The sequence below is a fragment of the Nerophis lumbriciformis genome, linkage group LG17 (genome assembly GCF_033978685.3).
Source record: "Nerophis lumbriciformis linkage group LG17, RoL_Nlum_v2.1, whole genome shotgun sequence".
Lineage (NCBI taxonomy): Eukaryota > Metazoa > Chordata > Actinopteri > Syngnathiformes > Syngnathidae > Nerophis > Nerophis lumbriciformis.
The window spans coordinates 23764842-23780687 of record NC_084564.2 but is presented as its reverse complement, the minus strand read 5'-3'; the positions used below and the strand labels follow the sequence as shown (position 1 = coordinate 23780687).

Genomic DNA, 15846 nt, shown 5'->3' with positions numbered 1-15846 from the left:
TGACGTCCCTGAATGTAAGACAACAAACGTTGTGGGTTTCATGTGTAAAGTCCCCAAATAATCTTTGTAGAAGGTTTTCTACAGGGAAAAAAAACACACCATCTTTTTATATTTCTTGCTCACCTTTACTGCAGTTGCTGTCGCCCTCCAACAGGGGGTTCCAGGGCGGGTCACCCTGATTGGCGAAGGTGCGCATGTGCAGGTAGCTGATGGTCAGCCGAATGACCGAGGCCTTGTCCAGCTGACTGGTGATGGCGCCGGGCAGGGGCAGCATCTTGGCCAGCTCGAAGAACTCAAAGTTCTCCTTCCCCCGCCTCGACCGGGCAGCATTGCGTGACTTTTCCTTGCGCAGGTTTTGGAGACTGGACAGAGCAGACGGCGGGAGGACGGAGGAGAAGAAAGAGACACGTGAATCAGCACAGATCTGTCGTGTAATAGCCACTTGCTGACTACCTGTTGATTGATGCCATGCTGCGGATAAACGAGCCGAGCATCCACATCAATCCGAAAAGTCATCTCATAAATACATAGAATGGTAATGGCTCAACTGCAATTCAAGTGAAACAATCACTATTGTGAGCCATCTCCAGCAGATTGGCCTGGTAATTACACACAAACTCCCCTCTTCTGGCTGCCACAGTCCTAATAATGCCATTTGCTTCCAAATCCATATGTGCGCGCACACACACACACACACACACATCTTTCACTTTGCCTCCCTCTCTGGCTCCGCTCTCATCTGGTCCCAGGCTTGTGAGCTGGGCCTTGATTGAGGGATCAATAGAAGAGGGAGGGACGCAGTGACAAAAGGGGTGAGGGGGTGTCGGAGGGGCAGGGCTCAGGTAGCCTGTCTCTCTGATTGGGTATTGACTCTCCTCAATGGGGCCTGAGCGGTGGAATTATGTTGTCACCGCCACTTCACCATTTGTGTTGGTTCTGTGTGTGTGCGCCCACGTGTGTGTGTGTATGGAGGTGACATTTCTCTTTAATAGCCGTATTCTTGGTTCCTATCCAAAAAAAAAAGACCTCATACGTATGCTCGTATCGCAATAAACTGACATCCTTTCTCCTTGCTATTGTCTAATATGTAAAACAATAGTGTGTGTGTGTGTGTGTGCGTGTGTGTGTGTGTGTGTGTCAGCCCCTGTAACGTCTCATTATTATACAGCCACGACCCCAGCCACAGAGAACAATCAATACACACACATTGATTCTACTTAGTTTTTTATATCCGCCTGTAACTGACTGCCCATTAATAATTCCAGCCAAATTTACTTAATCTCCAGCCAAAGGGTCGGTGGGGGTGGAGGAGACGGGATTGGCAGGTGGGCGACAATACCGACCGGTTGGGGGAGAAACACACATTGCTGAATTTGTGTTGCATCGACACAGTTTGTTTTCCAGCGTATACTAAGAGAAATTAATTCACAGACATGCACAAAGGCTTACATGACATTGTGTGTGTGTGTGTGTGTGTGTGTGTGTGTGTGTGTGTTGTCTCACCAGGGCAGGGTAGGAGGCTTGGCCAGTAGTCCTTGCAGGAAATCCCATTCCACACTCACGCACTTCCCCTCACTGACAAACGGCATGGTGGCCATCCTTCTCCCAATATGGCGCCCACGCCACTCTTAACGTAGGCTCTGGTTGGCAGGCGATCTGCCGGAACAGCCAAGAACAGAAGAGTCAGCAAAGGCTCACGTTATTTTTGTCCTTAAGCACCATACTGTAAAAACAATACACGGTGCCAAAACTTTTGTAACAAGTACTGTCTGTATACCAGTGGTTAGGGATGGGTGTTGTTGACTTTTGAACCGATAAGGTACCAATTCCTGGTACCTGGGAATTGATACCAGTACTTAACGATACCAATTTTGGGTAATTTTGTGTGTAACAATGAATATTCTTTGTTTTTGTTAATGAAATAAAATTTTATATTGCAACATTTAAAAATTACAGTCCAGTTGTTATGCCTTGTTTCATTATCACCTTTTTGAGTCTGATTTGCAGGTATGACATTAAGTTTGCAAATTACAGTTGCAAGTCAAAGACGATAGATGACAGTAGTGTACAGTTTATGGTGTGTTATTTTGTTTTTCACTGTGCCCTAAAAAGTGTTAATACTGTAAGTCATGGGTGTCAAACTCTGGCCCGCGGGCCAAATTTGGCCCACCGTGTAATTTAATTTGGCCTTTGAGGCAATATCAAATTAACATTAAAGCTGGCCCGCTGGTATTATACAGCGGCGCTGCCGCTGTAACACCACATTCACCGCTAATACTCATACTTGCCAACCCTCACGATTTTCAGTGCCCCTCTCAAAAGTCTCCCGGGGCAACCATTCTCCCGAATTTCTCCCGATTTCCACCCGGACAACAATATTGGGGGCGTGCCTTAAAGGCACTGCCTTTAGCGTCCTCTACAACCTGTCATCACGTCTGCTTTTCCTCCATACAAACAGCGTGCCGGCCCCTGTCACATGATATATGCGGCTTCTACACACACATAAGTGAATGCAAGTCATACTTGATCAACAGCCATACAGGTCACACTGAGGGTGGCCACATAAACAACTTTAACACTGTTACAAATATGCGCCACACTGTGAACCCACACCAAACAAGAATGACAAACACGTTTCGGGAGAACATCCGCACCGTAACACAACATAAACACAACAGAACAAATACCCAGAACCCCTTGCAGCACTAACTCTTCCGGGACGCTACAATATACACCCCCCGCTACCACCAAACCCCGCCCCCCCAACCTGAGCCCCAACATTAATGAACTAGCATCCAAGAAAAGATGGCAGATATCTGGCTTGGGCACATCAGATCAGATCAGTGTGTCGCAAACTGAGCAGTTTAAAGTCCTGAATGGTTGATTTATTCATTGTTATTTTATTTTCAAATTTATTAGCCTGTGGAAAAAGTTAATGTTGATATTTACCTCAGAAGGCTGCAAATAGAAAAGAGGCATTCCATTTTTTATTAAAATTTTATTTAATATACCATTGATGTTTTTTCGTTTGTTTTTTGGACGTTGATTTTGTACTGTTAAGTTATATAAGCGTTGCTTGTTCCATATTCAGTGTTAAAGCAAATCAGTGTAGCAAACTGAGCAAAAATTAACGTTTTATTCATGCACTTTCTCTTGCTACTTCAAGGCTTGAATGTTTGATTCATTCATTATTGTTATTTTATTTTCAAATTCATTATTAACCTGTGGAAAAAGTTTATTTTGATATTTACCTCAGAAGGCTGCAAATAGAAAAGAGGCATTCAATTTTTATTTAAATTGTATTTGATATGCCATTGATATTTTTTAATTATTATTATTATTATTTGAAACTCGATTTTGCCTGTCACTACAGAGTTATATAAGCCTTGCTTGTTCAATATTCAATGCAAAACTTGTTTGGGTCCCTATTAAAAGGTAAATTTGTTCAACCTTGGCCCACTTTGAGTTTGACACCCCTGCTGTAAGTAGTTATTACACACCAGCTGTTTGATTGTAACGTGCATGTTAGTTGTAGTTTTCATTAACACATTTAGAGGTGCAGAAATCACAATGGTAAATCGCTAATGCTAATCAGTAGCATGTCAATAGCAAAGCCATTGTAAATTAACATCAAGCTCGCTTTACTTTACTTACAATTAAGGATGTCCCGATCCAGGTTTTTGCACTTCCGATCCGATGCCGATATTGTTTTTGCATTTCCGATCCGATACCGATACTGACCGATACCGATACTGACCGATACTGGCCTATCCGACCGAGCATGTATTAAAGTTTAAAGTTATTTAGCCTACTTAGTTGTCAGAATCATGTTGAAAAGGGTTTTAGTACTCTTGATAACAACTAGCCAGCTGAATTAGGGGAGTTTGAATAATACACAATGGTTGGTAACAAGAAACTGACCTGTTTATTCAAGGATAAACACAAAATAGACAAAATTATACATGACAAACAGAAATGGCATCATTGAACTAGGGCTGGGCGATATGGCCTTTTTTTAATATTGCGATATTTTAAGGCCATATTGCGATACACAATATATATCTCGATATTTTGCCTTAGCCTTGAATGAACACTTGATGCATATAATCACAGCAGTATGACGATTCTATGTGTTTTGATTGATTGATTGAGACTTTTATTAGTAGGTTGCACAGTGAAGTACATATTCCGTACAATTGACCACTAAATGGTAACACCCGAATACGTTTTTCAACTTGTTTAAGTCGGGGTCCACTTAAATTTATTCATGATACAGATATATACTATCAGATATATACTATCATCATAATACAGTCATCACACAAGATAATCACATTGAATTATTTACATTATTTATAATCCAGGATGTGGAAGGGGGCACCGGATGTAAGTGTCAAAAAGACAGCCAAAAGAGTTTGATATGAGAATAAATCTAAAGTTAAAATATAGGGTAGAAATGCACCCATTTGCAGGAAATGTAGTCTTGATTTTCAAAATGTTCTTTCAAGGCTTGCATGTCTACATTAAAACATTCTTCTTCATACTGCATTAATATATGCTACTTTTAAGCTTTCATGCAGAGAAGGAAATCACAACTAAAAAAATCACAAATTTTTTCATACGGTGTTGATGTGGAAATTTTTGCCATTTTGATGGTGTGGAGTCTGGACGTGTGGCACCGAATGGAGATAAGCGTCTCGACAGACGTCACAATATTTGAACAATGATGACGAAAACTGTGGTCTCTGTCGTGTCCCTGTGTCGAAAATTGTTATGCGCTTATTTTTTTATTTGATTTTGTGCGTGGCATAGATTTGTTGTGCGCAGAGGACGCTTGAGCAGGCGCGCACTTTAGCGGCTGCGCTAGCATCACAGCTAACGTTAGCCATGCCGCTACCTCGCTCTCTGCTGGGAGAGGACGTATACGTATGTGACGTATGACGTGACAGTATGTGACGTGTGTAATAAGGTGCGCTCGCTGTCTGTGAGAGGGAGACACAGAAAAGAGTGAGAAGAGCCTGTCGTGTAATGCCAGCAGCTAAAAGCGACTGCGTGAGAATTGCGGATGTGTTGAAGGTGTGCTGGAAAATGCGGAGCGGAAATAACGGAGCAGCAGAAAAGTGGAATGTATTATTTAAATCTGTGCGTTGGAAAACACGGACCGGAGGTTTCTTTAAACTGGATCTGGATCGGCATTTTCCCATGCCTTGCCGATACGCAATTTTTGGCAAATATCGGCAGCCGATCCGATCCAAATATCGGATCGGGGCATCCCTACTTACAATGGAGTGTTTTTTAATTAAATGTCTTTGTTGGCATTGAAAGTTGCAACATTACCTAGAGGTAGTTTGGCTGAGTCCGCTCTCAGTCCTGCTGGAGTGTTCGCCAAGTGGCAAAGTGTGAAGAGCTGGCAACCGGGCCTGATGTCACGCGCAACCCATGTACCGAAATATGGCACCATTAAATTTGATGTGAATCGGGATTAAGTCAGTGCCAAAAATGTATTCTATCGGTAGTTCATCTTTAGAAATAAATGTTGCCACATAAAGCCAAAGAAAAAGCAAAATACAGCACTAAGTCATCCTTTTATGATAGCTGAACTGAAGTCTCATCTCATCATTTCATGCATGAAAGTAACAATTTTCAAGGCATATTATGTTTTCATTTTGCCTGGTTCATTTTGAATTCTACAACAGCAGAGGCGTTCAACTTAAAAAAACAATTTTTTTATCCTGTTGTGTACATTTCTAGGCTTTATCCTGGGGACCCTCAGAACTGAAATACTTCAACAGTTCAACAAGTCAGAATCTCGAGGAAAAACATTTAAGAATACAATCCAAAACTCGATGCAGTGTTTCAACAAAAGGAGATGAGATGATACTGATTAGTCAGATCTAAATACAGAATACCTCACAAAGAAACTAATTTAACGTATTTTTCGGACTATAAGTCGCAGTTTTTTTTCATAGTTTGGCCGTTGGTGCGACTTATACTCCGGAGGGACTTATGTGTGAAATTATTTACACATTACCGTAAAATATCAAATAATATTATTTATCTCATTCGCGTAAGAGACAAAGAAAATGTCCGCAATCGTCACACACACGTCAGCAATCGTCACTCACACGTCAACCAATAAGAATTCGGCGGGGGAGGGTCATGGCAGAAGTGCATTGTGGGTCATGGTATGCTAACTGCTCTATGCTATACGCTACTGCCGGAGCTATTAAAATGGATCACATCAACATTGGCGGTAACTTATAAAAACTGAGAGGGGCTGAACTAAAATGGCACCGAAAAGGAAATCATATACTGCAGATTACAAGTTGAACGTAGTGAAATATGCAGCAGAGAACAGCAACCGAGAAGCAGAAAGAAAGGACGCTAGCTGGGTGCATACCAGAGGCGACACCGGGGAGGAAGATTTCATCGGATTTAGCGATTAGGAGTGACAGATTGTTTGGTAAACGTATAGCATGTTCTATATGTTATAGTTATTTGAATGACTCTTACCATAATATGTTACGTTAACATACCAGGCACGTTCTCAGTTGGTTATTTATGCGTCATATAACGTACACTTATTCAGCCTGTTGTTCACTATTCTTTATTTCTTTTAAAACGCGGCTTATACTCCAGCGCAACGTATATATGTTTTTTTCCTTCTTTATTGTGCATTTTCGGCCGGTGCGACGTATACTCCGGAGCGACTTATAGTCCGAAAAATACGGTAGTCATTTGTATATTTCAACCGTTTTCATGACTATCAGTGGAACCAACAAACCATTGTAATGACTATGTTAACCTAAAAAAATTAACAAAAAAAAAGTACTTAAGTTCATTGATTTGACCTTTTTACTGTTATTTGCATAAACTATTTATGTGTTCATAACAACAGTAAAATGTCTGCTTCTGGCCTCCCTGTATATTTTGTACATTATTTTCTGTAGTGGAGGAAAAACTACAGCCACCTTTGGGCCAGGATATATGGTACAGGATGCATGTTACATATTTCCAAACTAATACTGTAAGACCAATATTTTTGAAAACATCAAAGGTAGGAGTTGTTCTTAATGAGTGAGATGGCTTGAAACATTTTGGTGGGCCATTTTGAGTTGGTTGTTTTCTGCAGACTTTTAGGGCTGTCACTGATATAATTTTTAGCTTACTAACTATTACTAATACAGTTGTATCTCAACTTAGGAGCGCTCCAACCTAAAAATATTTGAGATACGCATTTTATCTCGGTTAAGTGTTATGCTTAAAGTTGCAAGCAAAATTTTGAGTCACGAGCGTCACCACCATTAGTTGGTGCAGCAAATGTCAACTCTGAAATCTATTAGAGCCAACCAAAAAATACAATCTTACTTGCTAGCATTAGTTTATAGTTGTAGATTGACATTACTTTGGTTTCCAAACCATTGGAACCAAGAAAGTGAGTGCGAACAACGGAGGTGAAAAGTGGCTAATATTCATTGAATTAAAGAAAGAAATAATCAAAAACGCAACAGGGAGGGTCATTAACTTGGCACATCCATTTGAGCGCATCACTGCTAGTCTGCACCATAATGGAGCTGAGTGAGTCTAACGCCAGCAGACTAGTGGAGTAGAATCGATGGTTGATGGTTAAAAAAATGCACAGTGTACAGTTCTTCTTGACTTGCTTGTATTTGTCTTTGACTGACGTAGTTCTTCTTACTTTTGAGCGCTCAGCATATATATGTATATACGTTTAAAAAAAAACGCTGGATCAGAGATATTCTTTATTTCCTTAAGTTGTAGACAATTAGGCTGACAGTTTCTGTAAAATTATGGGGGGCTTTCTTACAATATGTAATAGAGACTGATCTCCAGTGTGCCCCAGATTGAGACGTGGTTGAACTGTGGATGATTGATGAGCCTTTTGTTTACTTTTGTGTATTGATGCACCATGTTAAAGCCATTCGGAAGTGCAGTTGTCTGTGGCTTTGTAGCAATATTTGCCTGTACCTTTTTTTATTTTTTTTATTGGGGGAAACATTTGTTTTGTATTGTATTGTACTTCTGTTAATTGTGTATCAAAACATTTCAATAAATAAAACATTTTAAATGTAATAAATGAATAAAAAACTTTTCATATGTATTTGAATAATGTTAAACATGTTATTTTACATTTTTGTGTAATCGTCATTTGTCACAGAATAATTTGTTTGTATTTTGTTTAGTACTACAGTAGAATATTAATTTTAGGATTATATCATAGTTTCAAAACAAAACATTTTTTTTGCACCCCCATCGAGGCTATTGATCTTATAATCTTTTTTTTTCTAAACTAAACAAGGTTGAGGCTAATCCACCGGTTTGCTATCCTTTTATACAAATGAGAATTGATAAAAGAATCAAACCGTTAAGCAGAATCGAAAGTGGAATCGTAATCGTAAAAATCTTATAAATTCCCATCTCTAAACACCTGCCAAGAGCGTTAAAATAATATCTAGAGAACATTTATCCATAAAAATATAATGTGATGAAATGAGCTGTAAGAAGATACCGTAATCCACTCTCCAAGGTAACTGCTGCATATTATTACTTATTTCATAAAACAACTGTAGTTTGTACTTCATTTTATTGTATTGTTTTTCAAACAATATTTATTATCTGAAGGTCAGTTTTTACTTTTTAAAAGGCTTATTACATTTTAAAATTGTACTGTTTTGGGGCTTGGGCAAGCGCCAATGAAATTGATTTCAATTAATTTCAATGCGTTTGACATACAAATGAGTTACGAGCTTTGTCACTGAACCAAATAAGCTTGTAAGCTGAGATGCTACTGTAGTTCCGCTCTGCCCAGACATATTTCTTATTCAGTCACTTAATATTAATGTGTTTTGGCTTGTATGACTGTTTGACATAACATTTGGCATGTGAGGGGCTCTTAATGATGCATTCATCGGTGCCAAAACATTTAACCACTAATATGATGTCACCAGTATATGGCTTACATAATTTAAAGTTGGAACACATTCATTGTGTGTTTATGGTTTGTAATGGGGAGAACACGCCGGTATTTAAAATCCAAATAGAACTGACATCGGAATTCAAGAACAAGTGGAGGATATGGACAGTGTTCAAGACCAAACTATAACCAGAACAAGATACTTGAATTGACAAACAAGAAATGTTTTCCTCCTAATATAGATAGCGAAAAACTACTCCCACGCCAGCACTTGTCTCATTGTTTGGGTTTTGTATTGAATCAGTAGTGTTGTCCCGGTACCAAAATTATTTCGATACTTTTTGGTACTTTTCTAAACAAAGGGGACCACAATGTAATTATTGGCTTTATTTAAAAATTTTAAAAAAATCTTACGGTGCATATAAACATATGTTTCTTATTGCAAGTATGACCTTAAATAAAATAGTGAACGTACAAGACAACTTGTCTTTTATTAGTAAGTAAGCAAACAGAGGCTCCTAATTTAGTCTGCTGACGTATGCAGTAACATATTGTATCATTTATCATTCTATTATTTTGTCAAAATTATTAAGGACAAGTGGTAGAAAATGAATTATTAATCTACTTGTTCATTTACTGTTGATATCTGCTTACTTTCTCTCTTAAAATGTTCTATCTACACTTCTGTAAAATGTAATAATCACTTATTCTTCAGTTGTTTGGATACTTTCCATTAGTTAGAATTTGGGTATCAGGCCAATACCAAGTCGTTACAGGATCATACATTGGTCATATTCAAAGTCATCATGTGTCCAAGGACATACTTCCTGAGTTTATGAACATAATATACATTTAAAAAAAACAAAAGAAGAAGATGTGATGCTAAAGAAAATCTACGTAATCATATTAGTATCGACTAGATACCGGTACTTTTCAGAGGCGGTATCGTACCAAATATGATTCATTAGTATCGCGGTACTATAATAATACCAGTATACCATACAACCATAAACTAAAGTAATAAAAAGAGGTCAGACAGCCTCAGAAAGGAATTGACTGTACTTACCAAAAACTGTACCAAAAACATTCATATTTAAACCTCACTGAATCACAGTAAAACACCTACAGATGTTCACCTTCATTTTGTGAAGGGACATTCAGGTGTGTCTACAACCAGACTGTCTCAAACGGACATCCCCACCTTCTCCTCGTCACCCAACAGCATACGTTCTACATCTACAAGTTACGAACGTTGCCCTCAAGCCCACATCCATCCCTCTGTGCTGTATTGACATTTAAAGGGCTCGCCTGGCCCCGAGCGCCATGGTGTCATGGCCTTGGGCCTGAGATGGCCTCTCCCTCGCTTTCCCTCTATCCTGACTGTACAGCTAGAAGAGCTGAGAAGTGCAGACATGTGAGGCAAGTTTGACAGACACTGCCGCTAAAACTGCCAATGTTAAAATATATGCATGAAAACCTCTTGGACACAATTCAAATGCCGCAGCGGAGTCAAATGGATTGGTTGTTGAACAGGGACATTGGGTCAATGGCTTACATCCAATAGCTCGGCTGACATCTCTGTCTTCTTACAGCTTATAAATCCATACCTGGGTTGGAAAGCATGCGTCTTTGTACTGACGATATTATACTGAGCTGGTTCAGGGTACCCACACATTTTTTAGATATGCACTGTATCACATTATTTTGCAACAATGGTCTCCCAAAGGACGGAGCTAGGCTGCACTAACGAAATTGCAATACGAACTGTGAAAACAATACAGCTGACTTAAAAGGAGAATGGATGTTGTCTTATGCTAGTGTTTTCACCCATTCACAAGAAGGATGGGTATTGTTTACATTTTAACCGATACTAAAATCTATTATTGCCCAATACCAATATTTTGGTACTGGTACCAAAATTATTTCGATACTTTTCTAAATAAAGGGGACCACAAAAAATTGCATTATTGGCTTTATTTTAACAAAAAATCTTAGAGTACATTAAACACATGTTTATTACTGCAAGTTTGTCCTTAAATAAAATAGTGAACATACAAGACAACTTGTATTTTAGTAGTAAGTAAACAAACAAAGTCTCCTAATTTAGCTGCTGACGTATGCAGTAACATATTGTGTCATTTATCATTCTATTATTTTGTCAAAATTACTACTCAGTGGCCTAGTGGTTAGAGTGTCCGCCCTGAGATCGGTAGGTTGTGAGTTCAAACCCCGGCCGAGTCATACCAAAGACTATAAAAATGGGACCCATTACCTCCCTGCTTGGCACTCAGCATCAAGGGTTGGAATTGGGGGTTAAATCACCAAAAATGATTCCCGGGCGCGGCCACCGCTGCTGCCCACTGCTCCCCTCACCTCCCAGGGGGTGATCAAGGGTGATGGGTCAAATGCAGAGAATAATCTCGCCACACCTAGTGTGTGTGTGACAATCATTGGTACTTTAACTTTAACTTGAACTTTAAGGACAAGTGGTAGAAAATTAAATTATTAATCTACTTGTTCATTTACTGTTAATATCTGCTTACTTTTTTCTCTTTTAACATGTTCTATCTACACCTCTGTTAAAATGTAATAATCACTTATTCTTCTGTTGTTTGGTACTTAACATTGGTTTTGGATGATACCACAAATTTGGGTATCAATCCGATACCAAGTCGTTACAAGATCATACATTGGTCATATTCAAAGTCCTCGACGGACCGGTACTTTTCAGAGGTGGTATAGTACCGAATATGATTCATTTGCGCGGTACTATACTAATACCGGTATACCGTACAACCCTACTAAAAACAAATTGTCACTTTGAAAATGTTGCTATAAATAATGCACAAACCGGTACTTAAAAGTTAAACGCTTTTTTATATTTATGGAACTTTGTAATATCCAAATTGAACAGAATAGTAATTTAAATAGTTAAATCATATACATTAATTAACTCAGTAATATGAAATAAAATCCACAACAATATGTCATAATCATTGCAGCAATACAGAACATAAAGAACGTGTAAAAAACGACTTGCTTGTGTTGTAAAGTTGAAGCTCATAATTCCGGGGGTTTGTGAATGCACCTTGCTTGCCGTGACGGTCATTGGCTGTGTTGTTGATGTGGTGCTAGCGATGTTATGAGGGCTGCTGTTTCGGTGTGTTAAGGTCGGCAATAAAGTTTAAAAAGAGCGTCTGTCGGGACGCTACATTACTTCCAGATGCACAATATCACCGCCAATCACTAGTTGCAGGTGGCTGAGAATGCATTCATTCAGCACCAAAATAGAGCACCATTAGCTACTTTAGGTTACATACGGAACCTGGTTTTGTTACCCATCTCTACTCAGAACGAAGTGATAAATGCAGCAATTATGGCCGTGGTTTCGATGTCATGAATGACATAATAGTAACAAGCTAGTAAAGAATGCAAAAGCTCGAAAGCATTCAAATGAATGGTGCTAAGACAGTTTTATCAGAACCACAAGAGCCATGTTCCTCCAAGCAGTACATTTAAAATCAGAACCCTGATCAGCTACAAGCAACCGTGTAATACATAATTGCTTAAACCAAGAAAATGGGCTTTGAATCCTTCTTCTGATGTAAACCACTGTATTTTCTATTAATTGCCAGCTTTTGTTATCCTTCCATTCAGGTAATTAGTTAACATGGAATACGGACAATTCCCTGATGACTAATCAACAGACAGCAGTGTATCTAACTCTTCCTTCTACAAGCGTACTGAAGCATACCGCTGCGACTGGCACACTAACGAAGATGTACTCAAAAGGGATGGTTTGGTCAGTTATTTTGTGACCCTACACCAGGTCTATCCAACTAAATTGCTTTGGGGACCACATTTACAGAAAGCTAAGGACCGGGGGGCTGGACTTCTCTCTTCACTATTATTTTTATTTTGTATATTCCTGAAAATCTGTTGATTTTATAGACCTACTGCAAAAAATGTTTTGCAAATGTCTTCTATATGACAGTGGTCTAACCTTTTAAAGAATCTGATGCAAAAATGTTTGTCACTGCCAGGTTTTTTTTTTTTTAACTTGCCGGCCAATCTGAATCAAGATTTGGCCCCTGGGATGTTATTTTTTTTGACAAATACACCAGGTGGTGGTGGTGGTGTTGTTGTCTAAGCTCAAAGATTAACCCCATAAATCAGATTACCTTAAAAAAATTTAAATACCTCAAGATGCCTTCCTAAACACTCACTGTAACTTGAGGGTGGATAACTGAATCAACAAATTCTGTATTCACGTTTAAGGGACTGACAAGCACGGCTGTATAATTTTAGCATTATGCGTTGAAAAAATTGGCCGCCATCAAGCAAAACGCCTTTGCAGACGCATGAGCAAGACTAATTGTCCATAAGTCGTTGACCATTTGGTAATTGATCATAAGACTTTGAGGATACAGTAGGTAAGGTTTTATTTTTTCCTGTGAGAATACTGCATTTGACTGAAGCATTAAAGCAGCACTAAGTAACTTTTAACCTTTATAAAATATTTTCTAAACTTTTGGGATGATACATCAACTTGCAACAAGTTGAATGACACCTCTTTAATGCCCTGAGGGGGTCTGTATCTTTTACTGGCACTAAGCAACTTTGAGGCAGGTGGCAGGGACCCTGCCACACAAATAACTACAAATGTGCTGACTGCTTTACAGCATAAGTCACTTCCCCTTTTCCCCATTCGTTACAAAGTCTGAAAGTCGATGCGAACACCGACATGCAATTATTGCTGTCATGGCAGAAGCTGCAAAACAACCAAAGAAATGAAAAGTTTTGTCGGAGGAGACAAAAAAACAAAAAAGGGAAGCGACCCAACATTAGCCCGGCTTTCAGTTGCTGGCGTGAACTCAAAGACAAGGAGGGACTTTGGACCGAGGCTGCCTTGGCTCTGTTCCTGCTGGACTAGTAAGTAATTTTCGATGCTCAAATGAAAATAATAATGCTAATGTTAGCTATCAGAAAATTCCGTGGTAGCAATAAATAGCCACTAGCTTGCTAGTTTGCAGTTCCACAGCAACAAACTCAAAAGTACTGTATAAAGAAAAAACAATGTGATGACTGCAAATCGCAAATATCAAGTTGAAGTAAAATATGTAGGTTCCTACTGTGGTAAGATCAGTCATACTGACTGACTAACCCTTGGCGCTGGTCTTACTGGGAAATGTGGTATTCCTTCAGACAAAACACTGCCGCTTTAGTCCAATGGCGCCGCCAAAATCAACCATAACTGAAAGTGGGGCTTTAAGAAGTGGGACTATCAAGGACTAGCTGCAGTGTGCTCAAACAACCACCTGGTAGCATCTGTATAATCTCTTTCGGACTTCTTATCACAGACACAACAAACTCCCTTCTTGTCTCTCATGGACACACACCTGTTGTTGTTGACTTTGGACTGACTGACAAGAACACCAAGGCCGCGGAAGCGTACACACACACATGCATCCACAAAAAATATACGCCACACACACATCCCCCTCACCCCCATCCAGCACTATTGAAGCAAATCCCTTAGGGGTGATGGACGGCTGGGCAGCGCCTGAAGAGCTGCAGCCTGAACCGTAGCCCCCACTCCCTCCCCTCTGTTGCAAGTCTCGAGTTGTATGTTGTAATATGTATATGTGCTTTGCAATGGAATTTTTTCCCACTTCAGACTGGGCCCCCATAGGAGCCCAGTCTAGATTGTATTTTTTTACTCATCCTCCCCCAGTGTTGACCTTTTTCCATCTTTTACGGGTTGCCTTGTGGCGACCCATGAGCGTTCCGGTTCTGTAACCCTGTACACTGTTTGTTTGTCTAATCTGGAACGGGTTTGTGCTGAAAAAAAAGTTTCGTTGTACTTGTGCAATGACAATAAAGACCTACCTACCTATCAGGTCGGTAATGTATTCTTCACCCACGCTTTAAGTGTGGAATGAGGCAAAAACTAACCCAGACCCACTATATCTGTATTACATACTAGCATGCCTTCAAAAGCAAACATAGGGGGTGCCAGTAATAACATTTCGAGTCGATGACAATAAAAAAGGTGTCTGATCTTGAAGGGAAGCTCCAGGACTCTTACACCGTAGGAACGCAGTGTCCTTGCTAACTTACAGGCTTTTAGTGCTTGTGATCGATTTGATTACTGCACTATTCCTTCAAGCATGCGTCCTGTTTGCAAGGGGCGTGCGGCAGGGAAGACAGGGTCAAACGGCGGGAAGCGCTTCTCTGTCGAACAACATTCACCTTTGTCACCTTCTCTCTCTCAGCTGGATAAATGCACAACAGGCGGGCGAGTACAGTAGGGGAGAGAGAGAGATCAGACAAGTGATACGGACAGAAAAAACGGTCTGGTTTAATTCCAGCACCTCACAAAGACTTTTGCCATTAAATGCTGGTCTTGTTTATCTCCTAATTGACCTTATCTGTGCTTATCTAATCTCTCACTCCATCTTTCTGTCCTGCACAATCTCTCCCATCTCCCAATCTGTCCGTAATGGACAGGGGGCCTCCACAGGTAATTATTCAATCAACCTCATAACCTTGTGGCGGGTTGGGCGGCCCATTAATGCACTCACCCAAATGGACCTGGCCACTCTGACTGCTAATCCTAGACGAACAGCGAAGCAAACCGAATGTCAGGAGCGTCGCCTGGAGTGCGGAACAATCCGCTCTGCAGGGGTGTGTCGTTTCATACGGTGAGGGGAATATTTGGAAAGGGAGACTTCATGAAGCCGACAGCTGTAGAAATCAACCTGTATCGAATGTGACCGCAGGTGTTTTCAATGTGTTCCTGCTACATATTCATAAGCGTGTACAGAATGTGTGTGACCCCACAGAGTGGCGGTCTCTTGGCACGGCGGCAGCAGCGATAGCGGCGAGGGCACTGCGGCGAGCGTTTGCAG

General features: G+C 40.1%; 1 protein-coding gene across 2 annotated transcripts in view; it reads right to left on the bottom strand.

Moving 5' to 3' along the window:
* npas1 (neuronal PAS domain protein 1) overlaps positions 1-15846 on the bottom strand; it is a 146832-nt gene that overhangs the window by 108495 nt on the left and 22491 nt on the right. For both annotated transcript variants that reach the window (XM_061972803.2, XM_061972804.2), the window contains exons 2-3: positions 1504-1656; positions 124-362 (exon numbers count right to left, since the gene is read on the bottom strand). In XM_061972803.2, coding sequence (XP_061828787.2) covers positions 124-362; positions 1504-1598 — 334 coding nt within the window. In that variant the 5' untranslated portion in view covers positions 1599-1656. The remainder of the gene's footprint in view (positions 1-123; positions 363-1503; positions 1657-15846) is intronic.